At 39.1% G+C, this 27843-nt stretch overlaps 1 protein-coding gene across 1 annotated transcript in view; it reads right to left on the bottom strand.

The window, feature by feature from the left end:
• Nucleotides 1-6054, bottom strand: part of FERMT1 (FERM domain containing kindlin 1) — a 64929-nt gene extending 58875 nt beyond the window's left edge. Inside the window, exons 1-2 of the mRNA XM_082856731.1 lie at nt 5717-6054; nt 378-546 (exon numbers count right to left, since the gene is read on the bottom strand). Coding sequence (XP_082712857.1) covers nt 378-528 — 151 coding nt within the window. The 5' untranslated portion in view covers nt 529-546; nt 5717-6054. The remainder of the gene's footprint in view (nt 1-377; nt 547-5716) is intronic.
• Between the last annotated feature and the right edge of the window lie 21789 nt (nt 6055-27843).

Raw genomic sequence — 27843 nt, 5'->3', positions numbered from 1 at the left:
GACAATGTTAAAAGACATATTGGCACCAGGCCACCTGCATCTCGGAGCAATCAAGCATTAACAGAGAATCACACAATAATCTAAGGCCCCAGGTGTGGTCTAAAGTCACCATGGAAGGGGTCCTGTTCTTGTGCAAATAGGTTTTTACACCTACTGGGGAGCTTTCGTTTGCCACCAAAGACTCAAATTTTCACATTGGGGGTCAGGGGGTGGTTTGGGCTCCTTCAGGCATTTCTCTTCCTCTTGCAGGCAGGGACCATTACAAGATGGAAGATCAAAAAAATTTAGATGGTCAGACAATCCAGTTCAGCCATTTAGTGGTGATGCAACAGAGAGGGTTTCAAATGTAGAGAAACCATAAAGAAGCAGCAACTTACTGATCTGTTCCACTAACTTGAGCATCACTCCCCCAATGTGCAGGTCTCCAGACACTCTCAGTGTGATATCCTTCTGCTCCTCTTCATTTGGATGGTCAACTTGGATCACGAGCTCCCAAGAAGCAGACGCAAAGTCACTGGATGAGAGCATTGTGGCAAATGCAGGTGTCTTTGCGTAAAAAGGCAGATAGATCAGAAGGAGGGTGGGACTCGCCAAGCAGACCTTGCAGAGCAAAACATTTTTTCCCCCATTTTAGCCCCCCTTCAAAAATGCCACAGGGTTCCTGATATTAAATTCAGCATCTTAACTTTAAAGAGAAAAAGTCTTATAAAATTATCAGGCCTTCTAAATTTATGTACTTCACTTTTCCACCCTCCCAGGTCCACCTGGCTATTTTCTGTGCCTGCCCAGTGCATCTATCCCTCTCTACTGACTCTTCTTGACCTTCTCTGAACTATTCTAGCAATAGGTAACAAATCATGGCAATCCTTGACACTTAAAAAAAATCAACTTTATTGAAGTATAATTTGTATACAATAAAACGCATTGAATTTAAATGTACACTTTGATGTATTTTGTTGTATGCAAATTATACCTCAGTAGAACTGATTTAAAAAAAGGAAATTAAAATCTTTATCTTGGTACTTCCCTGGTGGTGCAGTGGTTAAGAATCAGTGCTCCCAATGCAGGGGGCCAGGGTTCGATCCCTGGTCAGGGAACTAGATCTCACATGCAAGCCACAGTGAGTTTGTATGCTACAACTAAGGAGCCAGCAAGCTGTAACTAAGGAGCCCTTGAGCCACAACTAAGGAGCCTGTCTGCTACAACTAAGACCAAGCCCAACCAAATAAATAAATATTAAAAAAAATTATCTCTAATGTATATACATATGTATTATTACATTCCTCCCATAAATACTGATGACATCTTCTGGTATGAAAATTCAAAAAATAAAAATAGAGCAAAACCGTTTCTTTTTTAGTCATATAGCGTAGTTTTATCTTAAGCACATAGAGATGCAGGTCATTAGTTATTGCCACATATTTGATCTACTTGAATAACTGTTTTATATCATATAGAGGTTGATAAACAAGTGCATCAGTTAAGTTTCTGGACACACCTTTAGCAACAGATTTAAAACAGGAGTGACAGACATACAAACCCACTCTTCAAAGTACAGTTAGGGGTGAGAACTTCAAACCCATAGTGTTCTCCTCGTTGGAGGAACTATGATGAAAGAAGCTAAGCAGTATCAGAACTGAGTGTTGTGGTGGTAATAGGAACACTGGGATCCAAATTGGCAGAACTTAAAAATGTCAGCTCTCTCTTAAATAGAAAGCAAATGATACTACCTCTCTTGGCTATCTTAAGATTTAAAATAAAAATCAGTCATTTAAGTGATAACAAGTGTTTTTCTTTTTTCCAGGTAAAGACAGCTTATGAGAAATCTATGTTTTCATAAGGCCTGTTTTTGAGAAACATCTGTGCATGCAAACGGCCCAGGAAAGGGCATCTCTAATGGAAAGTGCACATGAACCTGAGAACCTTATTAATATGCAGATCCTATTCAGCAGGATCTTATTAACATGCAGGTTCTAGTCAGCAGGTCTGGGGTGGATGTGGAAACCCTGCATTCATAACAAGCTCCAGCTAATGCTGGTCTTCCTCTCACACCCTCAAATTGCAATAGCTACTTGAAAAATTAGCTCCAGGACTCATTTCCTCCCTTCAAACTAACTAGATCACTTATTAAGCCAGGACTATGGTGACCTCTGAGAAGGTCTGCAGAAAGTGGGCATAGAGGGAACGTACCTTAACATAATAAAGGCCATATATGATGAACCCACAGCTGAAATCATACCCAATGGTGAAAAGCTGAAAGTATTTCCCTCTAAGATCAGGAATAAGACAAGGATGCCCACTCTAGCCACTTTTATACAACATAGTATTGGAAGACCTAGCCACATCAATCAGACAAGATAAAGAAATAAAAGGAAACTAAATTGGAAAGGAAGCAATAAAACTGTCACTGTTTGCAGATGACATGATACTATACATAAAAAATCCTAAAGATGCTACCAGAAAACTACTAGAGCTCATCAATGAATTCAGTAATGTTGCAGACCACAAAATATATATACAGTAATCTGCTGCACTTCTATACACGAACAATGAATTATCAGAGAAATTAAGGAAACAATCATATTTACCACTACATCAAAAAGAATAGAATACCTAGTAATAAACAACTTAAGGAGGTAAAAGATCTACACTTGGAAAACTATAAGACACTGAAGAAAGAAATTGAAGACGACACAAACAGATGGAAAGATATACCATATTCATGGATTAGAAGAATTAATATTGTTAAAATGACCATACTACCCAAGGCAATCTACAGAGTCAATGCAATCTCTATCAAAATAGCAACAGCATTTTTCACAGAACTAGAACAAATAATTTTAAAATTTGTATGGAAACATGAAAGACCCCGAATAGCCAAAATGATCTTGAAAAAGAAGAGAGCTGGAGGAATCATGCTCTCTGACTCCAGACTATACTACAAAGTTACAGTAATTGAAACAGTATGGGACTGGCACAAAAACAGACACATAGATCAATGGAATAGAACAGAGAGCCCAAAAATAAACCCACACACTTGTCAATTAATCCACAACAAGGGAGGCAAGAATATACAATGGAAAAAAAACAGTCTCTTCAATAAGTGGTGCTGGGAAAACTGGACAGCTACATGTAAAAGAATGAAATTAGAACACTCTCTAACAACATATACAAAAATAAACTCAAAATGGATTAGAGACCTAAATATAATCAGAAACCATAAAACTCCTAGAAGAAACCATAGGCAGAACACTCCTTGACTTGAATTGTAGCAATATTTTTTTTTGATCTGTCTCCTAAAGCAAATGAAATAAAAGCAAAAATAAACAAATGGGACCTAATTAGACTTAAAAGCTTTTGTATGGCAAAGGAAACCATAAACAAAATGAAAAGACAACCTATGGAATGGGACCTAATTAGACTTAAAAGCTTTTGTATGGCAAAGGAAACCATAAACAAAATGAAAAGACAACCTATGGAATGGGAGAAAATATTTGTAAAAGATGCGAAAGACGGGCTTCCCTGGTGGCGCAGTGGTTAAGAGTCCGCCTGCCGATGCAGGGGACACGGGTTTGTGCCCCGGTCTGGGAAGATCCCACATGCCGCGGAGCGGCTGGGCCTGTGAGCCATGGCCGCTGAGCCTGCGCGTCCGGAGCCTGTGCTCCGCAACGGGAGAGGCCACAACAGTGAGAGGCCCGCATACCAAAAAAAAAAAAAAAAAAGATGCGAAAGACAAGGGGTTAATTTCCAAAATATACAAACAGCTTATACAGCTCAAGTAAAAAACAAAAGCAAAAACAACACAGCCCATTAAAAAAATGGGTAGAAGACCTAAATAAACATTTCTCCAAAGTAGACATATAGATGGCCAACAGGCACAGGAAAAGATGCTCTACATGTTAATCATCAGGAAAATGCAAATTAAAACCACAGTGAGATATTGCCTCATACTTGTCAGAATGGCTATTATCAAAAAGACTACATATAACAAATGTTGGCAAGGATGTGGAGAAAAGGGAACCCTCCTACACAGTTGGTGGGAATGTAAATTGGTGTAGCCACTGTGGAAAACAGTATGGCAGTTTCTTGAAAAACTAAAAATAGAACTACCACATGACGCAGCAATAACACTCCTGTGTATATATCAGAAACAAAACAAAACAAAACAAAACAACTGAAAACACCAATTAGAAAAGATACATGCACTCCAATGTTCGTAGCAGCATTATTTACAATAGATATGGAAGCAACTTAAGTGTCCATCAACAGATGAGTGGACAAAGAAGATGTGGAATGGAATATTAGCCATAAAAAAAAATGAAATTTTGCCATTTGCAACAGCATGGATGGACTTGGAGGGTATTATGCTGAGTGAAATAAGTCAGAGAAATACAAATACTGTACAATATCACTTATATGTGGAATCTAAAAAAATAAAACTAGTGAATATAACAAAAAGGAAACAGACTCACAGATATAGAGAACAAACTAGTGGTTACCAGTGGGGAGAGAAAAGGGGGGAGGGGCAAGACAGGGGTAGGAAATTGAGGTACAAACTATTATGTATAAAATAAATAAGCAGCCAAAACTAACACAACATTGTAAAGCAATTTTACTCCAATAAAAAAAATTTAAAAAAAATAAAATAAGCTACAAGGATATATTGTACAACTCTTAAAACTCTGAGCTAAACTCTCAGTACCTTCACTAAGCATTCCTACTAACATAAATCTTTCCCAGTGAGGACACAATAAAGATAACTCTTTCATAGACAAACTCATAACATGCCATTGAAGTATTTGACTTTAAGATCCTTACAATTTCTAAAATGCTATGATTTGAGGTTTTGTTATTTAAAATGTTTTGTACATAAAGAAAATAACCTTACTTTTAAGGTGACCCTTACTGTTTGTTTCGTGAGCAATCAGACAGAGGGTTTTTTCTTTTCCTAACCTGGGCAATCAAAACACTTCTCATTTAGGCAATAAATGGTGATTCCCTTACAACGAAATTCTGGCTAAAATTAGGCAATCTGGTTTCCCCACATTCCTCTCCTATCTTTTCTGCGCCTTTTTGAGCGAACTTCTCACGTTCAGCAAGCTGTTACTTGTTGAGGAAAGCACATCTAAGTTAAAGACAAGAACAAGAAGCAAAGCGCACCACCAGACCTGCCTTCCTCTGAGGAAGCCCAGTTGCCCACTTCCTCGGGTCCTTTATAGAAAACTCAATCAAGAAAGACAGACAGACGCAGGCAGGCAGACAGAGAGAAAGATGGGGGGAAATAGACCCAACGCTTCCCCTGGAAGATCAGAGAGTGAGTGGGTCCGAAGGCCTCTGGCCTGTCTTTTGCCAGCTCTGCAGGGTCCTGGGGCCCAGGGGAGTGTGGTGGGTGGGTAAAAACCTGCCCCCTACCCCCATAAAGGCCTCTGGCCTGTCTTTTGCCAGCTCTGCAGGGTCCTGGGGCCCAGGGGAGTGTGGTGGGTGGGCATAAACCTGCCACCTACCCCCCCGCCCCCCGCGGCTGGACGGACAGTTTACTTTGCGCAGCCAGATACGCAAGGACGGAGAAGGTGGTCACAAGCCGAGGACGCGGTTTTTAATTCACCAGCCATTTAAGTGCAAGGGGCTGTAGAAAGGCAGGGGCGGGGGTCTCGGGAACCTTTGGCGCCCATCGCAGCCTCCCCTCCCAGCCTGGTCCCGGCCCCTCGCCACCCACCTCCTTTCCGGAGCCTGCGGCGTGCAGAGTCGCTGCCCCCTGGAGACCCGGCCAGAGGCCACTGCGGCCGAGCCAGGGGCGCGCGGTGGCGGCAGCTGCTCCGCGAGGTTCGGCTGGCGAGGGCTGCGCGCCGACCTGCCACCTAGACAGGCACCCGCCCCCGCCGCCCAGTCTCCGCCCCGCGCGGCCCCCGGGGCAAGGCCGGCCAGCACAGCGGGCAGGCGGCTGCACGCCCAGCCCCCGCCTGCCAGGTCCCGCTGCCCGAGGAGGAGGCGCTCCGCAGACTTCACGGGCAAAGGGTGGTCGCCCGGCTACCGCGCGGCGAGAGGGCGGGGAGAACCCGGCGGAGGCTCAGCCCCGTGCCCTTCTTGCGACCTCTCATCCTGCCCACCCTCCCTTAGACCGCCTCCAGTTTCCCGGTTCCCCGAGGCCCGCCCAGTACTAGCCCGGTGATTAAGGTCCTGCTACTTCCCCGCCCTCAGGGTGTACCAGTCACTCACACCCCGGGGTGCGTCCACGCGCCAGGAGCCCCGGCTTCAGGTGGGAACAACCGCCTCCCCTCTAGAGAGCCTGGAGGAACTGTGGTCGCCAGGTGGAAGAAACAAAAGCGGTTCATCTCTGAGTAAGAGGGTGGTGTAAACCCCTGAGAAGGGTGAGGCACCCCAAACATGCACAATGGAAGACCCTGGGGGAACCCAAGGCCCCGCCCCTCGCGGAAGTCTGGGTGGCTCACCTCACATTCACCACCCAGCGCTCCGCTCACCCTCCTGTGGGATTCATCCGAAGAGAGCAGGAAGGGTGGGTGACCTTGGGGAAGTTACACAACCTCTCCAAGCCTCCTTCGCCCAAATTATACACTTCTGTTGAGTGTTTACTACGCACCAGGCCTGGGGTTGAGCTTTGAGGATACAGTCAGTGGTTATAAAATAGACAGGAAATTATAGTTTTCTCATCTGTAAAATGGGTAAAGGGATGGCATTCCCACCACCAGAACTGCATTCAGTCCATGGAGGAGTTTTATGCAGTATAATAGTCTTTAGCGATTTTTGTCAAGTACATAAAGCTTTTGATAACTTAAATATTAATTTAAGATGTTGTAAAATTTAGAAATGGAATCTTTGTTTTGCTTGGACATTACCATATTCAGCCATTATTATGTTTTTGAAAGTACTTTACATTTAATTTGAAAAGGTCAGTTGAACAACCGTCAGCAAATATGGGATTTTATAATTAAAATGATTAAAAAATTTGAAACTGAATTTCCTAATTTGGTAGAGTTTGTCAACTATAGGAAAGTGGTCAGCTGTCTTCTGATCTGACTTCCCCACATGCTTAATACCGACTGAGCAACTATGCACTTATTTGGGGCAGAAAGTGTCTAAGACTTGCTTTCTGGAGACTGTGCATGGTTGATTAGACCATAGACTGTCTTCAGGATCTTGGATATGATCAGGAAGCAGTAATGGCTTTCTTTACGCCAAATTGGTTTTCCATTTTAGTTGAAAATATCTGGATTGCGCTAAAGAATTTAACTGGTTTTAAGCTTTCTGCTTGGCCTAAATTCTTTTTTAAGCTTTTTAATGGAAATATTATATATTTATATGCAAGAACACAAATCATAAATATACAGCTGGTGAATTTCACATACTGAACACACCTGTGTTGTAATGAAATTCCGATCAAGAAACAGGACATTGCCAGTCCCCAGAAGCCCCCTAATCCCACCTTTTAGTTACTACCACTCCTCACCAAGAGTAACCATTATCCTGACTTCTAATCCTCAGATGGGTTTTGCTGATGTTTGTACCATACATAAATGGAGTTGGATGATGTATGCTATTTTGTGTCTGGTTTCTTTTGTTCAGCATTATATTTTTTAGTTTCATCCATATTGAATGTCCTAAGCTTTTTTTTTTTTTTTTTACTACCTAGTTATTATTGTGATGCAGGTCCAACTCATCCCCTAAGGTTCTAGTTTAGAAGTGTATTAAAAAGTATATTCTGGACTTCAAAATTTCATACATATATAAACAAGCAATACTCACCCTAATCCCCCTTAAAAAACAAGCAGAATCAACATTTTGAGTCTGTTATTTAATCCATACATACTCATCAAGCAATGAATAAGCTTATTTATTCATTCAGCCACTGTATAACTGTGAGCTAGACACCAAAACAAGTGCTGAGAATGCTCAGATTAGGCACAGACTTTATCTTCGTATCATAATATGATACGAAGGAATACAGAGGAGGGATGTGTACCTCTCCCAGGTGTGTACCTCTCCCAGGTGTGTACCTCTCCCAATTGTGTGGTGTGGTGGGGAGTATGAGAAAAGGCTTCAGAGAGGAGATGGGTTTTGAGATGGAATTGGAAGATTTAGTTGCCTACAATAAACTGTAGTCTCTAGAAAAATGTTTTAAGGTATTTTTTAGTTAGCAGATAGTTATTGTACTTCAAGAGATGTATTTCCTGATCTTAAAAATTTCCATGTTCATGGTGCAAATATTGAAACAATAACTATTATCAGATACTTATATATGGCAAAGCTGGCCTGAGAATCATTACCCTCAATAGGTAAGTTAGTCATGTTTGCATTATCATGTGGAATATGAGTGTGTAACAGAAAAGAACAAACCTGAAATGTACATGATAGCCCATTCTCAAGGCTCTGCCTCCCTTTAAAGATATAACACTTCTCATTCATGTAGAGATAAAATGTTGTGGAACAGAAGTTTACAGGAACCTTGTTGGAGGTTTACAGGAACATGGTGACCTGACTTACATGGATAGCTGCAAGCACAAAGGATTCCAGCACCAAGAAGTTTGAAACAACCAGCCACACTGCTCCTCTTTTACTGTAAAAAAAGCCTGAATTCTAACTCCAGGAAGATGGTTCTTTGGGACACTAGTATACCATCTTCTTAGTCTGCTGGATTTCTAAGTAAATTCGCTATTCCTTGCACCAATAGCTTGTTTCTCGATTTATTGGCCTGTCATGTGGCGAGCAGTATGAGCTTGGTAATAAATACACTGGAGTGGATGAGAGATGTGTCCATGTTCTTAATCGCTGAACAGAAAAGGGAAATACAGCAGTAGAGGGCCTTTGACCATCCTGGCTGCTTCAACCTGTGAAGCACAAGTGACTTTCTTCCTCTAACACCTTTCTACTTCCACCACATGAGCCCTCAAAGTTTAAAAAATTCTTTATAATTAACTTAGAGAGAATGAGAAAGCTGCTAGAAGGAGAAAAGAGGTGTTTTTTCTGGATTGATGCTTTTATTTGACAAAACAAATAGGCCGTTACCCAATGTAAACTTCTGTGTTGTGCATTCAGCTTATAAACATTCTGCAAGTCTGGCAACTAAGAAATGACAAGAGTCACCGAAAATGTATTTTTGTTTGCACTGAGTCCTTGGGACTCAGCAGTTGTGTTCACGTTTGTGGACAACACGTTCTATTGAGTGCAAAGAAGCAGAATGTGCCTATTATAGCTACATGCTCCTTTCCAGCTGTACAAATAATGAGCACTTTCTATGCCCAGGCAAGTTCTAAAATGTTCTCCCTGACAGGGTAAAGAGGTGTGTCTTGATGTATCGACAGGCACTGGATGAAGAAGTGTGAGGAAGAGCAAAGGAGGCCTTGCTCCCTGCTGTTGAGAGTGAGAGGAGCAAGAAAGATGGTGCCTTCTTCCCTCCCTTCCCCTCCTTCTTTCTTTCTTCTTCCTTCCTTAGCATCCATCTCAATCAAAGGGTACAAAAGAATATACACTGATAATTAAGTCTTCGTCCTCTTCTGATAATGAAGTTCCCTTCCCCGGAGAAAACTGTTACTATTTCCTCTTGAACCTTCCAGAGATAGTCTTTGTGCATAGACTATTTAACTTTTATATGGTAGTATTCTATACATATATTTTTCTGTGTTTTGTTTTCTCACTTTAAAATATCTTAGTTATCGTAGTGGACATCATTCATATTCATGGCTGCCTACCACCCTTGGAAAGTCCTCTTTACATATTTGTAGAAATTCTTATGTTATTATTTCAGTCTAGAAATCGGAGCTCAAATTCTCAACCTCCCTTGCGGCTAGGGCACAGGCCTATGACCTACACCCTTTCGCTCAGGCACACATAGACATAACTTTAATTTGGAAGTGAGTGAGATACAAAGACAAGATGTACCTGAGGTTTCCATCTGATAATCATAGGCAAGAATCATTGATGGATTATAAAATGAGTAAAAGTATGTTGAGAAACAGGATATTTGTAGTCTCAGAATATCTCCCTACAAAGTATTTGTCAATTACATAGGGAAAGATACATGGTAACTTCAGAGTGGAGAAAACTGGCAGTTATCACCTTAATCAAGTGATCAAAATGAACATCATCTGTAATAATGCATATTGACCTCACACACCTGAGAAGACACAGCATCACTTCTGTAGTATTCTTGCCCAAAATATACAACCTCAATTTAATCATGAGAAAATGTCAAACCCAAATTGGAAGATAGTTTATGAAATAAGTAGTGAATATTCTTCAGAAGTGAGAATGAGAGACAGAAAAACTGAGAGACTGTGTCAGATCAGAGGAGACTCAAGTGACAACTAAATGCCATGTGCGATCCTGGATTTAGTCCTGGAATGGAGAGCGGACATCGGTGGGGAAGGCCTGTGAAATGTGAACAGGGCAGTAGGTTAGTTAATAGTATTATTTCAATACTAATTTCCTGGTTTCCATAAGTGTATTGTGGTTATGTACAAGGGTAGACAAGTTCTCTGTGTACCATTTTTGCAACTTTACTATAAGTCTAAAATTATTCAAAGTGAGGAGGAGGAGGAAGGTGGTGGCAGGAGCATGCTCTGACCCTGAAGCAACTAACTAAGAGGATAAGGAGGGTTCAGGGTTCTGGATTCAGCTATGACCTCCAGTGAGCAAGGGGAGAAAAGTCCATGTACAGATGGTTGTTTGTTGTAACCCAGAGTTTTCAAACTGGCTTGGGGTTTGGAGCCCATGTCTCGTACTTTTACCCCGGCAGTGAATTTATAGCATGATGGTTCAGGACTTAAAAACTGACAAATTTGGGTTCACCTGTTGGCTGCTGACAGAACAGATCAGAGAGCTTGGGCATGTTTTAATCTGGATCTCTGACGAAACTGAGATCTGTCTGATCTCAGTTTCTGGTTCTGTAAAATGGGAGTAATAATACCCATCTCGTAAGGTGCTGTGAAATGAGAGAATGTTCCTGAAGCACAGAGCACAGAGCCTGAAACATGGAAAATGTTCAATAACTTTATTTATTACTGGAGTAATAAGTAAATAAGAAAGAGTGGGGGTGTTCTCTGGGAAAGAGGAGGAATTGGAGACTCTGAGGCTGTTGCATCTCATCCCAGTGAGGTAAGACTGTGCTCACCTCTCCTCCTTTCTTGCTCAGAGGTAAGGGACCAAAGAAGGGGAGGAACTGTCACTTAGGTGAACCCGTAGGAATTTATTAACTTTTTCAGACTGCACCACAGGGAAAATGTGACAGTTTACACCCAGGTTAGCAGGAAAAGGTTCACAGTGAGCTCTTTCCAAATCCCAATGCAGGTGTAAGGTGGTCTAGAAATATTGGAATGATTTCTGTCCTGCTTTCTTGTAATATATGTTCAATAAACACTAGCTATTATTATAGTAGCAGGTATGATTTTGAAAAATCCAGAATGCTGAGTGTGAGAATGGTCATGGTCCTTTATTTTTCTAAATATAACTTCATATTTTGATTTTTGATTAAAAATAATTGATTGAAAACTCATACTTATCTTTCCTTCCTATTGACTCCCTGCTAAAATTATAGTATAGGAATAAAAAGGTATAAACTTACAATGACAAAGGTTAACAGGAGAAAGGCCATCAGCCAATAAGAGATTTCAAGATTTCCTAGAAGATAGAAAATTGAAGAAGAAATGGTTAGTAATGAAGCAGAGTAGTGAAATCCATAGTCTAGGAGTGAAAATGGGAATGTAACTGAGGCTTTCCAGAATATTCTCAGAGAAACTCAAGTCCTGGAAATATCAGGTGTGACAGACAGTGGATATGAAATGTGTTGTCAAAAACAAGGGAATGAATAGAAAGTCTCTATAAAGAATAGTCAGTCCTCTCACTGTCACATTCAGGGTGAATATATGGCTGCCAGATCTCCACCCTGCGGGCCCAAATCCAGAGGGCTCTGGTCCTTAGAATTTAAATGTTTCCGGGATTCCCTGGTGGTGCAGTGATTAAGAATCCGCCTGCCAATGCAGGGGACACAGGTTCGAGCCCTGCTCCGGGAAGATCTCACATGAAGTGGAGCAACTAAGCCCATGCGCCACAACTACTGAGCCTGCATTCTAGAGCCCGCGAGACACAACTACTGAGCCCGAGTGCCACAACTACTGAAGCCCGTGCACCTAGAGCCTGTGCTCTGCAACAAGGGAAGCCACCCAATGAGAAGCCCGCGCACCACAGCGAAGAGGAGCTCCCTCTCGCCGCAACTAGAGAAAAGCCCGCGTGCAGCAACAAAGACCCAAGGCAGCCAAAAATAAAATAAATAAATTTATTTAAAAAAAAAGTTAAATGTTTCCTTTGAAAACGTTACTTGGTATTAAGGCCAACTCCCCACTCAATTACCCTAAAGCAAAGCGTATCAGTGAAACCTCCCAAATAGATCAAAAAAACTATATCCTCATTCTCAAATGCTATCAAACATTTAAGGAAATCCTCCAATATAAGAGAGAAACAAACTTTAAAAAATCCTTATTTTATTTTATTTATTTTTTCCAGTTTTATTGAAATAATTGACATGAGAAAATTTAACACAAAAAAATGAGTAAAAGGATAAGAAACCTAGAGGGTCAATACAAGAGAAGAGCAAAAATACAGTGGGGTAAATTATCACAGAAATAATGTGAGAAACTGCCCAGAAATGTGGAACATGAACCTCCAGTTTAAAGAGTTTACTGGATACCCATCAAATAAATAAGAGATAGCTACACCAAAGTACAGCATTATGAAATGAAGATCACTGTGGAAATATAAAAAACCTAAAAGCTTTTAGGAAGAAAAAACAGCTTATCTACAAAAGAACCCAAATGAACACTCTATACCCAGTCAGACCATCAATCAAATATGTTTCAGACATGCTGGGACTAAGAAAATTTAATTCTCACAAAACCTGTCTTAGAAACATTCTCAAAATGAGCTCTAGAAAACAAGGAAGTGAATCAAGAGAGAGGAAGACCTAGGATGCAGGAAACAGTAGATCCAATCCAGAAAAGCAAAGGAGAATTGACTGCCCTGGGAGGAGTTCTCTGGGGCAAAAGAAGACATCGTAGAATATCTGATGTTATGAGAAATTCAGAAAAAGATTTGGGATATGGTAAAGAAAAGTAGGGCAAAAAAAAATAAACTCATTTAGAAAACTCAGGAAAGCAAATGGACATGAAAAAGGAAATATAACTTTTTCAATTTAAAAAATTAATCTATAAACAAAGCAAATAAGACTTAATTATAGTTATGAAACAGAATGTAAACATTGTCAGTGTGATATAATAAGAAAGATATTTGGTCTTTATCTGGTTCCTGACACACAGTTATTAAAACTCTTGGAATTTCCTGAGTGATAAGGGTGACAGGAGTGTCTTTCATTGTAACTGGTGGCTCTTGGCAGGGCCCTGGATAGCCTCAGGCTGGGGGCTGCTTGCCAGAAGGACCAGGCCTTGATTAAAATCTTGGAACTTTCAGTACTATCCTCTAATCATTAGGAGCCGGAGTTTGAGTTAATCACTAACTGCCACAATCATGCCTATGTATTGAAACCTCCATAAAAACCCTTCAGTGATGGGTTTTGGAGAACTTCTGAATTGGTGAACACATCCACATGCTAGGAGGGTGGTGCACCCCAACTCCACAGGGACAGAGACCCCTGCACTTGCCATCCTTCTGGACCTCATGCTCCGTACTTCTTTATCTGCTTGTTCATTTGTATCCTTTCTTATTAACTGGAGTAGTAAGTACAGCATTTTTTCTGAGTTCTGTGAGTCTTTCTAGCAAATTATTGGACACTGAGGGAGGGGGATTGTGGGAACCCATGACTTTGTAACCAAGTCAGACAGAGTACAGGTAACTTGGGGATGCAATTCTTGGAACTGGCATCTGAAGTGAGGGCAGTCTTGTGGGACTGAGTTCTTAAACCTGTGGGGTCTGCTGCTACTCCAGGTGGCCAGTGTCAGAATTGTACTGACTTGAAGAACACCCAATTTATGTCAGAGAATTTAGAGAAGCGGTTGGGGTAAAAGCCCTCCAGTCAACATCAATAATGCAAAAATAAATGCACAGGTGACAGAATTTGAGGGTGGAAGAAAGAAAGAATAGATGAAGGCAAATGTTAGAGGTGCTAAAAGCCTCATGTTACATTGTGGGATGCCAGAGATATGGTTGATAAGCAAGTAATCAAGGTTTTAGTATATTACTTGAAGTAACAAAAGTAACCAAGAGAAGAACTAAAATAAAAATAAGTCTAAATATAACTGTATTGGGAGGTGGGAGTTTTATAAGAGAACTTAATACTCATCTATTACACATGGAAGTCCACAGATGATGTCTAAAATTGGTAAATTGAGAATTAGTAGTAGAAACATATTATATACAGTTGATTCTTATTATTCATGGGAATTATGTTCTATAAAGTTGCCATGAACACTGAATTAGCCAATAACGAACCATTGCTCCTAGGGAAAATATGTGCAGACACACACACACACACACACACACACACACACACACACATACATATCTCACATAGATCATAATCTTAAATTTAAAAACAACTCATCCTTGTAGATCCTATTTTTAAAAATTTTCTGAAGTTCAGAAGTGTTAAGTGACTAACCCTAGGCTGCTCCACTAATAGATGCCAGAGTTGAGATTCATACTACATCCAAGTGACCCCAGAGCTGGAGCTTTTTGCAGGACACTGCACTGCCCACTGATCTCCATCCTCTTGTCATCTCTGTAATGGAAGAAATTTTCACATATTGAAGTACGGGGAAATCATTCTGGCTTATAAATGATTTAGCTTAAACTTTATGGTAAACTATCGATAAAACAGCCTGTTTGTGTTCTACCAAACATCTGCTTTAATCATTAAAGGGTGCATTGATTAGAAGAATGTCCATATTAAAAATAAAGATTAAATGCCTCCTTTCCTGGGATGGCAGTGCTGGTATTCCTTCGATGATAAGACGCCCTTCCCAGGTGCCAAGGACTTATTGACTCGCTGTGTATGTGCTGTGCTGATCTGTTTAGTTTTGAAACCTTGAAAGAATGTATGCCTGACTTGTTTGATGTTCTTTGTTCTGACAAGATGTAAAAGTGCTGAAAACCATGCTTCTCCAGAGTGGTTTCTCAGTTATTGGAGAGGTTATCTCCCCAACTATAGTCCTCAATTTGGGCCAAATAAAACACTTTTCTATTCCTATTATAGATTGTTTATTGATTATTTCCAATGACATTGCTTGGCATAGCCCATAGCATGTCAGAGAAACCCACCTGAAATCGCCTGGAGTCTACTTTGGACCAGCGCTTGGTACAAAGAACGGGCCCCGTGAGCCCGTCCAGCTTCACAGCACCTTTCAGGTGCTTCAGTGAGTTTTTCCTGATATCTGGGTCTCCTTGCATTAAGTGACAGTCCATGAATTTTATTTGAGCTGTTTGTTATCTTAAGACTTGGAGTCTTAAGATAACAAACCAGTACATTTCCTAGTGGAAGGAACCTAGGGGAAAGTTACTAGGCAGAGAACCTAGAGGGAATTTCTAGGCAGGAAAAGCCTAGAAGGAACTTTGGAGTGAACTGAGTTGGCTGATCTCTTTTTAAAAAGTGGCATATTGGAAATATTTGTCCTTTATAGTAAAATGAAACTAAAAAAAACAAAACTAAGGGCGGGAAATTGTGCTTTTAATGCCTACCAGCTCCTGGACAGGAAGCCACCCACTGGAACTCCAGTTAGGTTCATGTACAATTGGTACAGAGCTAATACTTGCAGGTACTTATCTAGCCCTACAATGGCCAGGATGGGACACTTTTGAAATTCCAAAACTGTTTTTTTGTGTGCACAGTTAGAATAAGCTGCCTTGATAAAACATCTTTTTTAAAATTCTGACCCTGAGAGAACAAAAGCACTCCTAGGAGAATATTGGAAATTATAACTCTTATCATGTCCTTGAAATGTAAACATAGCCCACATTGCCTGAGACTACAACCCTGGCTCAATTAGTAGGACCTATAACTTAAAAAAAAAAAGGGAAAAGAGGCCTTTTAAAACTCAAGCAGGAAAACTATGAGATCTCTGTGTCTAGCTGGATGTATGTATGTCTGTGTGCACATTATAAATATGATGTTTCTACCTCCAGATGATATAAAAATTAATTTTTAAAAGAGCTCTACTAGTTGACTTAAATGTTAGCACTTACAGATCAATATTTCTTTCTTTCTTTTTTTTTTTTTGGCCGCTCTGCGCAGCATGTGGGATCTTATTTCCCCACCCAGGGATCGAACCCATGCCCCCTGCAGTGGAGTATGGTGTCCTAACCACTGGACTGTCAGGGAATTCCCAAATCAAATATTTCTTTTTATTTTTTATTTTTAAAACTTTTATTAGGGTATAGTTGCTTTACAATGTTGTGTTAGTTTCTGTTGTACAGTGAAATGAATCAGCTATATGTATACATATAACCCCTCTTTTTTGGATTTCCTTCCCATTTAGGTCACCAGAGAGCACTGAGTAGAGTTCCCTGTGCTATACAGTAGGTTCTCATTAGTTATGTATTTTATGCTTAGTATCAATAGTGGATATATGTCAATTCCAATCTCCCAATTCATCCCACCCCCTTTTCCCCTTTGGTGTCCATACATTTATTTCATACATGTGTCTATTTCTGCTTTGCAAATAGGTTCATATGTACCATTTTTCTAGATTCCACATATATGCATTAATATAGGATATTTGATTTTCTCTTTCTGACTTACTTCACTCTGTATGACAGTCTCTAGGTCCATCCATGTCTCTGCAAATGGCACAATTTCTTTCATTTTTATGGCTGAGTAACATTCCATTGTATATGTACCATACCTTCTTTAGCCATTCCTCTGCTGATGGATGTTTAGGTGGCTTCCATGTCCTGGCTATTGTAAATAGAGCTGCAATGAACATTGGGGTGTGTGTATCTTCTGGAATTATGATTTTCTCTGGGTATATGCCCAGGAGTGGGATTGCTTGCTCCTATGGTAGTTCTATTTTTAGTTTTTTAAGGAACCTCCATACTGTTCTCCATAGTGGCTGTTATCAATTTACATTCCCACCAACAGTCTGGGAGGGTTCCGTTTTCTCCACACCATCCACAGCACTTACTGTTTGTAGTTTTGTTTTGTTTTTTTACATCTTTATTGGAGTATAATTGCTTTACAATGGTGTGTTTGTTTCTGCTTTATTTTTTTTCTTATTTTTTAATTTTTTTAAGACAAATATGATTGAAGCACTTTCCATCTAGTATTTTTTATTATAACATCTTTATTGGGGTAAAATTGCTTTACAATAGTGTGTTAGTTTCTGCTTTATAACAAAGGGAATCAGTTATACATATACATCTGTTCCCATATCTCTTCCCTCTTGCGTCTCCCTCCCTCCCACCCTCCCTATCCCACCACTCTAGGTGGTCACAGAGCACTGAGCTGATCTCCCTGTGCTTTGCAGCTGCTTCCCACTAGCTACCTATTTTACATTTGGTAGTGTATATATGTCCATGCCACTGTCTCACTTTCTCACAGCTTAACCTTCCCCCTCCCCATATCCTCAAGTCCATTCTCTAGTAGGTCTGTGTCTTTATTCCTCTCTTACCCCTAGGTTCTTCATGACATATTTTTTCTTAGGTTCCATATATATGTGTTAGCATATGGTATTTGTCTTTCTCTTTCTGACTTACTTCACTCTGTATGACAGACTCTAGGTCCATCCATCTCACTATAAATAACTCAATTTTGTTTCTTTTTATGGCTGAGTAATATTCCATTGTATATATGTGCCACATCTTCTTTATTCATTCATCTGTTGATGGACACTTAGGTTGTTTCCATCTCTGGGCTATTGTAAATAGAGCTGCAATGAACATTTTGGTACATGACTCTTTTCGAATTATGGTTTTCTCAGGGTATATGCCCAGTAGTGGGATTGCTGGGTCATATGGTAGTTCTAGTTGTAGTTTTTTAAGGAAACTCCACACTGTTCTCCATAGTGGCTGCATCAATTTACATACCCACCAACAGTCCAGGAGGGTTCCCTTTTCTCCACACCATCTCCAACACTTACTGTTTGTAGTTTTTTTTGATGATGTTCATGCTGACTGGTGTGAGGTGATACCTCATTGTAGTTTTGATTTTCATTTCTCTAATAATTAATGATGTTGAGCATCTTTTCACATGTTTGTTGGCCATCTGTATGTCTTCTTTGGAGAAATGTCTGTTTAGGTCTTCAGCCCATTTTTGGATTGGGTTGTTTGTTTTTTTGATATTGAGCTGCATGAGCTGTTTGTATATTTTGGAGCTTAATCCCTTGTCAGTTGCTTTGTTTGCAAATATTTTCTCCCATTCCAGGGTTGTCTTTTTGTCCTGTTTGTGGTTTCCTTTGCTATGAAAAAGCTTTTAAGTTTAATTAGGTCTCGTTTGTTTATTTTTGTTTTAATTTTCATTACTCTAGGAGGTAGGTCAAAAAAGATCTTGCTGAGATTTATGTCATAGAGTGTTCTGCCTATATTTTCCTCTAAGAGTTTTATAGTGTCCAGTAATATTTAGGTCTTTAATCCATTTTGAGTTTACTTTTGTGTATGGTGTTAGGGAGTGTTCTAATTCTATTCTTTTACATGTATCTGTCCAGTTTTCCCAGCATCACTTATTGAAGAGACTGTCTTTACTCCATTGTCTATTCTTGCCTCCTTTGTCATAGATTAGGTGACCATAGGTGAGTGGATTTATCTCTTGGCTTTCTAACCTGTTCCATTGATCTATTTTTCTGTTTTTGTGCCAGTACCATATTGTCTTGATTACTGTGGCTTTGTAATATAGTCTGAAGTCAGGGAGCCTGATTCCTGCAGCTCTGTTTTTCTTTCTCAAGATTGCCTTGGCTATTCGAGGTCTTTTGTGTTTCCATACAAATTGTAAAAAATTTTTTTCTAGTTCTGAGAAAGATGCTATTGTTAATTTGATAGGGATTGCATTGAATCTGTAGATTGCTTTGGGTAGTATAGTCATTTTGACAATATTGATTCTTCTAATCCAAGAACATGGTATATCTCTCCATCTGTTTGTGTTGTCTTTGATTTCTTTCAACAGTATCTTATAGTTTTCTGAGTACAGGTCTTTTCCTTCCTTTGGTAGGTTTATTCCTAGATATTTTATTCTTTTTGTCACAATGGTAAATAGGAGTGTTTCCTTAATTTCTCTTTCTGATATTTCATTGTTAGTGTATATGAATGGAAGAGATTTCTGTGCATTAATTTGGTTTCCTGCAACCTTACCAAATTCACTGATTAGTTCTAATAGTTTTCTGGAGGCATCTTTAGGATTCTCTGTGTATAGTATCATGTTATCTGCAAACAGTGACAGTTTTACTTCTTCTTTTCCAATTTGTTTTCCTTTTATTTCTTTTTCTTCTCTGATTGCCGTGGCGAGGACTACCAAAACTATGTTGAATAACAGTAGTGAACGTGGACATCCTTGTCTTGTTCCTGATCTTAGAGGGTATAGTTTTAGTTTTTCACCATTCAGAATGATGTTTGCTGTGGGTTTGTTGTATATGACCTTTATTATTTTGAGGTAGGTTCCCTGTGTGCCCACTTTCTGGAGAGTTGTTTTTATTTTTTTATCATAAATGGGTGTTGAATTTTGTCAATAGCTTTTCTGCATCGATTGAGATGATCATATGGGTTTTATTCTTTAATTTGTTAATATGGTGTGTCACATTGATTGATTTGTGCATTTTCAAGAATCGTTGCATCCCTTGGATTAGTCTCATTTGATTATGGTGTATGATTCTTTTAATGTGTTGTTGGATTCTGTTTCCTAGTATTTTGTTGAGGATTTTTGCGTCTAAGTTCATCAGTGATATTCATCTATAATGTTTTATTTTTGTAGTATCGTTGTCTGGTTTTGGTGTCACGGTGATGGTGGCCTTGTAGAATGAGCTTGGGAGCGTTCTTTCCTCTGCAATGTTTTGGAAGAGTTTGAGAAGTATCAGTGTTAGCTCTTCTCTAAAAGTTTGATAGAATTCACCTGTGAAGCCACCTGGTCCTGGACTTTTGTTTGTTGGAAGATTTTTAATCACAGTTTCAATTTCATTACTTATGATTGATCTTTTTATATTTTCTATTTCTTCCTGGTTCAGTCTTAGAAGGTGGTACTTTCTAAGAAATTGTCCATTTCTTTCATGTTTTCCATTTTATTGGTGTATAGTTTCTCATAATAGTCTCTTATGATCCTTTATATTTCTGTGGTGTCAATTGTAATTTCTCCTTTTTCATTTCTAACTTGATTGATTTGAGTCCTCACCTCTTTTTTTCTTGATGAGTCTGGATAAAGGTTTTTCAGTTTTGTTTATCTTCTCAAAGAACAAGCTTTTAGTTTCATTGATCTTTGCTATTGTTTTCTTCATTTCTATTTCACTTATTTCTGCTCTGATTTTTATGATTTCTTTCCTTCTACTAACTTTGGGTTTTCTTTGTTCTTCTTTTTGTAGTTGCTTTAGGTGTAAGGTTAGGTTGTTTATATGAGATTTTTTCTTGTTTCTTGAGATAGAATTGTATGGCTATAAACTTCCCTCTTAGAACTGCTTTTGCTACATCCCATAGGTTTTGGGTCATCGTGTACTCATTATCATTTTCTTCTAGATATTTTTTAATTTCCTTTTTGATTTCTTCAGTGATCTTGGTTATTTAGTAGCATATTGTTTAGCCTCCATGTGTTTGTGATTTTTACAGTTTTTTGACTTGTAATTGATTTCTAATCTCATAACATTGTGGTCAGTAAAGATGCTTGATACAATTTCAATTTTCTTAAATTTACCAAGGCTTGATTTGTGACCCAAGATGTGATCTATCCTGGAGAATGTTTCACGTGCACTTGAGAAGAAAGTGTATTCTGCCACTTTTGGGTGAAATGTTCTAAAAATATCAATTAAACCTATCTGGTCTATTATGTCTTAAAGCTTGTGTTTCCTTATTAATTTTCTGTCTGGATAATCTATCTATTGGTGTAAGTGTGCTGTTAAAGTCCCCCACTATTATTGTGTTACTCTTGATTTCACCTTTTATGGCTGTTAACATTTGTCTTATGTATTGTGGTGCTCCTATGTTAGGTGTATAAATATTTATAATTGTTATGTCCTCTTCTTGGATTGATCCCTTGATCATTATGTAGTGTCCTTCCTTGTCTCTTGTAACAGACATTATTTTAAAGTCTATTTTGTCTGATATGAGTATTGTTACTGCAGCTTTCTTTTGCTTTCCATTTGCATGGAATATCTTTTCCCATCCCCTCACTTTCAGTCTGCATGTGTCCCTAGGTCTGAAGTGGGTCTCTTGTAGACAGCATATTTATGGGTCTTGTTTTTGTATCCATTCAGCCAGTCTGTATCTTTGTGTTGGAGCATTTAGTCCATTTACATTTAAGGTAATTATCAATATGTATGTTCCTATTACCATTTTCTTAATTGCTTTGGGTTTGTTTTTGAAGGTCTTTTTCTTCTATTGTGTTTCTCGCCTAGAGAAGTTCCTTTAGCATTTGTTGTAAAGCTGGTCTGGTGGTGCTGAATTCTCTTAGCTTTTGCTTGTCTGAAAAGCTTTTGATTTCTCTGTTGAATGTGAGTGATATCCTTACTGGGTAGATTAATGTTGCTTGTAGTTTTTCCCTTTCATCACTTTAAATATAACCTGCGACTCCCTTCTGGCCTGCGGAGTTTCTGCTGAAAAATCAGCTGATAACCTTATGGGAATTCCTTTGTATGTTAATTTTTGTTTTCCCTTGTTGCTTTTAATATTTTTTCTTTGTATTTAATTTTTGATAATTTGATTAATATATGTCTTGGTGTGTTTCTCCTTGGGTTTATCTTGTATGAGACTCTCTGCATTTCTTGGACTTGATTGACTATTTCCTTTCCCCTCTTAGGGAAGTTTTTGACTATAATCTCTTCAAATATTTTCTCAGACCATTTTTCTTTCTCTTCCTCTTCTGAGACCCCTATAATTTGAATGTTGGTGAGCTTAATGTTGTCCCAGAGGTCTCTGAAACTCTCCTCATTTCTTTTTATTCCTTTTTCTTTATTCTGCTCTGTGGCAGTTATTTCCACAATTCTATCTTCCAGCTCACTTATTTGTTCTTCTGCCTCAGTTTTTCTGCTATTGATTCCTTCTAGTGTATTTTCATTTCACTTATAGTGTTGTTCATCACTGTTTTTTCTTTAGTTCTTCTGGGTCCTTGTTAAACATTTCTTGTATTTTCTTGATCTGTGCCTCCATTCTATTTCTGAGATTTTGGATAATCTTTACTATCATTACTCTGAATTCTTTTTTAGGTAGATTACCTATTTCTTCTTCATTTATTTGGTCTTGTGGATTTTTACCTTGTTCCTTCATCTGTGACATATTTTTCTATTGTCTCATTTTTGTTGATGGGTGGAGCTGTGTTCCTGTTTTGCTGGTAGTTCAGCCTGAGGCTTCCTGCACTGGAGCTTGTAGGCTGTTGGGTGGAGTCAGGTCTTGGTGCTGAGATGAGGACCTCTGGGAGAGCTCACACCGATTTGTATTTCCACGTGCCTGAAGTTCTCTGTTAGTCTAGTGTCTTGGACTTGGCGCTCCCACCACAGGGGCTCAGACCTGACCCTTGGCCTGGGAACCAAGACCCCACAGGTTGAATGGCATGGCAAGTAAAAAACAAACAGAAAACAGACAAAGACCAATGCAAATAATAAAAACAAAACCGAACAAACACACAAACAAAAAAAGAAAAGAAAACAAACAGACAAATAAAACCCAAAACAAATTAGAAAAACAAATCCAAGCAAACAAAAAGCAAAGCAACAAGCAAACAACAACAACAAGAAAAAAAAATCACAAGGAAAGCATAAAACCAGAAGACACCCAAACAAACAAGAGAGTTCAAAACCAAAACCAATAATAAAAACAAAACTAACATAAACAGAAAACAAAAAATAAAAGAAAATAAAAAAGAAAATAAAAGAAAAGCTAAGAGAACAAAAGACAAACACACACAAATGACAAAAACAAAAATAAAAAAAGAAATAATAAAAGAACATAAAAACAAAAGAAAATTTAAAACACAATGGAAGAAAACAACACAAAAATATCCAAAGAACAAACCAACAGAAAACCAAAACCAAAACAACAAAAAACAGACAACAAAAAAGAACAGAACAATAACAAAGAATAAAATATAAAATAAAATTAGAAAAGTTAAAAATATATTAGAAAAAATGAAAATGAAACAACAAAACAAAACACAACAACAGCAAAAAAAAAAATTAATTAATTAATTTTAAACAATTCCCTGGTACCTCCACTATGAGTATCCTTGTTCACATGGTGAAGTGCATGCAACTCTGCCTCCCCAGCTGGCCCTCCAAGACCTCTAGGTAGGTCTCTGGACCTGCTGTGTCAGCCTCACCTCTGTGTGTATTCCTTTCAACCAGCATCTGCTCCTGAAGCTGGCCCAGAGCACACGTGCCTGTGTAAACCAGCTGGGGTGCAGGCTTCCATGTGTGTGCCTGCAGGGGCTTGCGAAGCCAGAGGAGGCCTTGAATGTGGGCAGTGCTCAGTCTGCCTGGACCCATAAGGCCAGAGGAGGCCCCATCAGGGGACACACATGGGCCGCCAGGACCCACGCAGCCTGTGGAGGCTTTGTGGGGTGTGCGGTGCTTGGGTCCACTGGGATCCACATGGCCAGAGGAGACTTTGGTGGTGGCAGGGCTCAGGTCCAGTACCCACGTGGCCTGCAGAGGCTTTGACTGGTGTGGGGCTCAGGCCCAGGACCCTAGCAGGCTCACCAGGGCCTGAGCAGGCAGGGGAGAACCTGGCTTGAGGGGAGGATGAGCCAGATCAGGTGTGCACCTGTGCCACTGCCCGAGGAGGTTGGGCCAGCAGGTGGGGAAGGGTGCTACAATGGAGGCCCTGCCAATTGTGTTCCACTCATCAATGTTGCCTCACTTCCTGCTGCCCCATGCTGCCTCCCCACCACCAACAGCCATCCCCTGCCTGGGTCCACCCTCCAAATTCCACTCTCTGGCATCCAGCCTTCCTCCTTACCAGGGAACACAGCTCAGGCTGGGGTGTGCAGGGTTGTGGCATGGACCATGTGCATAGGTCCCAGTCTGTCCTACCCTCCACTGACTGACTGCTGCATTCCCCTCCAAACCCCCTATCCCCTGAAGGTCCCTCTCTGTCCCTGGTGATCCCCTCTCTTCTCTCCCAGCCCCACCTCAGGGGTGCTGGTCCCATCCCGCCTCCACTTTTCTTTACCCCTTCCTTCTCTCTCACATCCTACCCAGTTGTGCGGGGATTCCTCCCGTCCCCTTAGGTGTCTGTGGTCCCTCATTAGTGCTCAGTAGGTGCTCTGTGAGAATTGCTCTGATGCATTCTTGTACTTGTGAGGAGACACAAACTCCACATCCTCCTACTCCACCATCTTAACTCTACCCTCAAATCAAATATTTCCAAATATAACAAAAAACTATCCCCAAATCTTTAAAAGATCATGTGATCTAGGATTAATCTTTAATGAGTGAAAACAAGTATAAGTTTTTGGTTTGATTAATACAGACATGTCTTTAGAGTCATAAACACGACGTATAATACTTTTACCTAGGTTTACTAAAAGTCAATAAGCTCATATTATCTCTGTTACAAAATTTGTCAACAAGAAAATTAACTTGGTAAGATGATATTTTTATAAGTAATAAATAGAGGATAAATGGGATAAAAGCTTTTAAGTGAATGCTTTAAGAATGATTGTTTTGTGGTATGTCTACCTAAAAATAGTTTCTCCAGACTTGAAACTTTAGAATTTTCCTAGATTAAGTTAAATGATAAGAGTTCATTGAATATACAGATCACTTCCAATTAAGGTAAAATACTAAAACATTAATTGCTAAGAAAGTCTAAATTTACCTACTTTTGTCTCCTTATTAGAGAAAAACTAAAGACGCTTGAGTTTGTTGGAAAGACGTCTTGTACCCCATTGAGGGAAGAAATTGGGTTATGAGAAAACGTATGTTTTTAGAGATTATGGAATATGTTCACAAGTTTGCCAATCAGGAAATGCTGATATGACAAACAGTTCACAATTGCTTGCATCTTGGTTTTTGCCAGAGATTAAGGTTTTTTTAAAGGTTAAAATTGATAATATATAGGTAATTAAAGATATTAGAAATAATAAGGGAAATATTTCAGTATACAATGAAAATAAGATGTGTGTTTTCAGTAAAAGAAAGTATGAAGAATGGAAATGCATTTTGTTAAGGGAAAAGAAAGTGATTTTTGTCCTGAAGCATCTCAAAGAGAGATATTAAACTAATTAGGCTTATTCAGTATGTTAAATTATGTGGGAAGCATTGTCAAATAAAAGGTAATATTAAGTCTTCTTCATGTTATATCTACATAAGTGTATATTATGAGTTCCAGAAATTATATGAAATTCCTGGGAGTCTTATATGTCCTGACATAAAATGTTATGTTGTCATCAAAATTGAGGCTTATGCTAAAGGGACTGAACCCAAGTATCAGGAGAATGCCCTAGATGACTTTCATGCAAAGGCAACAACAACAGAATCTGTATAGATAAAATCCATTCCAATTATGCAAGAAAATTGACCCCTCATTGTCAGGATTTTGCCACCCTGATGTCCTTGTAACAAGGCAACAGTCTGTTCCTAAATGAGAGATATTAAGGTGGGTAAGCAATACCTGTGAATTAAACAGTCAGGGTTATGGGAAACCCAAGATGGCTACTGGATTCTTCCCAGTTCTCTGACGAACCCCATTTTTCATGTGATGGGTTAAAGCCTTCTCTTTCTGCAAGGCTGATGATGTCACAATGGTAAAGAAACTGTTAGAAAATGTATTTTCCACTTGGAGAATATTTTCCACAATCCCCAGTGATCAAGACACTCACTTCATTGGGCAAATCATATGAGTCTTAAAAAAAAAAACTTGAAAATTTCTTGAAATTATCACTGTCACTGTCACCTTCAATCTTCAGGCAAGGTCAATAAAACTAATGGAAAAACTGGACTTGAGCAGAACAAAAATTAATTACATGGGATTGAATGAACTGGTAAATACAATTTTTATGACTTTTTGTCTGAAATATTACTGGTTTTTAATTTTTGTCTTCCAGACATAAGGGAACCTTTCCTCTTAAGCTAATTATAACTTACAGCAATTATGTAAATTATATCTTTATAAGCAGATTGAAGCATTTATCTTTCCTCTCTACTTGATCCCTCCAGAGATTGGAAATCCTTAGGTTCCCAGCAGCATTTCCAGGTGAATAAGGAAGATCACTTCCTGGCCGGTGCAGGAACCTCAAGATATTTTAGACTTCAAGAAGAGAGGTATACACCTAAATCTGTAGGTATTGCAGGCAGAATCTGATGGCAAGTTCTTGGCATGGCTTTCCTCATCTTGAGAAGACTTTTAAAAGTTCAATTTGAGATTCCTCTTGAAAAGTTCCAGCAAAGCCAAATTTAAAAGAACCTATACGATCAATTCCACTTATGTAAATAATCAGGCCAAGTTTATTGAAATCAGACTTATTTTTGAAAATAAATCAGTCTTAATTTGACTATATTTGGTGAAAAATGAAGATAATTTAGAGAGAAAAATCATTTTTCCATAATATATCTTTGTGGATATTGAAGTTTTGTATATACCGAGGTTTTCTATTTACTACCTACATCCAAGATGCCTCTTTGTTGCTATGTTACATTATTGTAAAGTTTATTGAATTATTGAAAGGATATTCTAAGCTTGCTTCTGAAGCTAATCACAGTAATCTATCTTTGGATGAAGATCAGATGCCACATGACCTGCATCCAGGAGATCACGCTTACTGGAAAAGACATCATATAAAGGACACTCCAACCTAGATGAAAGGATCCTTATCAGGTATTCTTAAGTAGCTCATGTACAGTGAAACTTACGGGAATTGACTCTTGAATTAATATTTCTGACTTAAGAAAGCCTCTGCACCTGACTGTTTTATAGAAAGGACTTCTGACCTCAGATGACATCCACACCAGGACAAAAAGATGACAACAATGGTAGACAGCTGACCCAAGAATCTGGACTGGGCCTGTAAGACTCATCCTATTAATTCAATTGTACTGTTTACCAAATACTCCTCTCCCTATCAAAATTGAAAGTTATTGTTTTACTTCTAGCTATACTTTTGATGCAATGTTCAAAATGGAAAGAAAATTCTTTAGTAAAGTTGTCACAGAGTATAGCTCCTGGAGGCAATCTAACTGACTGTTGGATTTGTCATCAAATTCCTCTATCAGTACAAGACCAATTTGGCCCCTCCTAACACCTATATCATGACTTTTCAGATGTTTCTAACATTACCACCCACCTTGACTGACCTCCCTCTGGCCTAACCTTTCAGGTTCAAATTCTTTAACATATTAATTTGTCTATCCTTTGTCTGATACTATCCATGATCCTTAGAGACCTGACACAACTTACCCTAGGACACCTCACTCTGTTCCTTACTTAATTAACAAATGTCTTAAAGAGAAAAACACAAGAAAATTATGCCAGCAACTCCCTTACATCAAATACCATACAGATAGGTTTTGGAAAGCCTACAAGAGAAATGACCCATGGTTTAATACCACATTAACAAAACTTCCAACTGATGAAGCTATCAATGAGAGCACTCTAGGAGGGATCACTTGTGCTCCCCCATGTTTTGTCTTCATGTGGTATTGGAATTGATCCACTTTCCTAAAGATGGGCACATAGTCTTACTAGCTGGCAAATAGAAGGTTTATTTTT

Source organism: Leucopleurus acutus (assembly GCF_964270905.1).
Source record: "Leucopleurus acutus genome assembly, chromosome: 16".
Taxonomy (NCBI): domain Eukaryota; kingdom Metazoa; phylum Chordata; class Mammalia; order Artiodactyla; family Delphinidae; genus Leucopleurus; species Leucopleurus acutus.
This window is presented reverse-complemented; position numbering and strand designations above follow the sequence as displayed.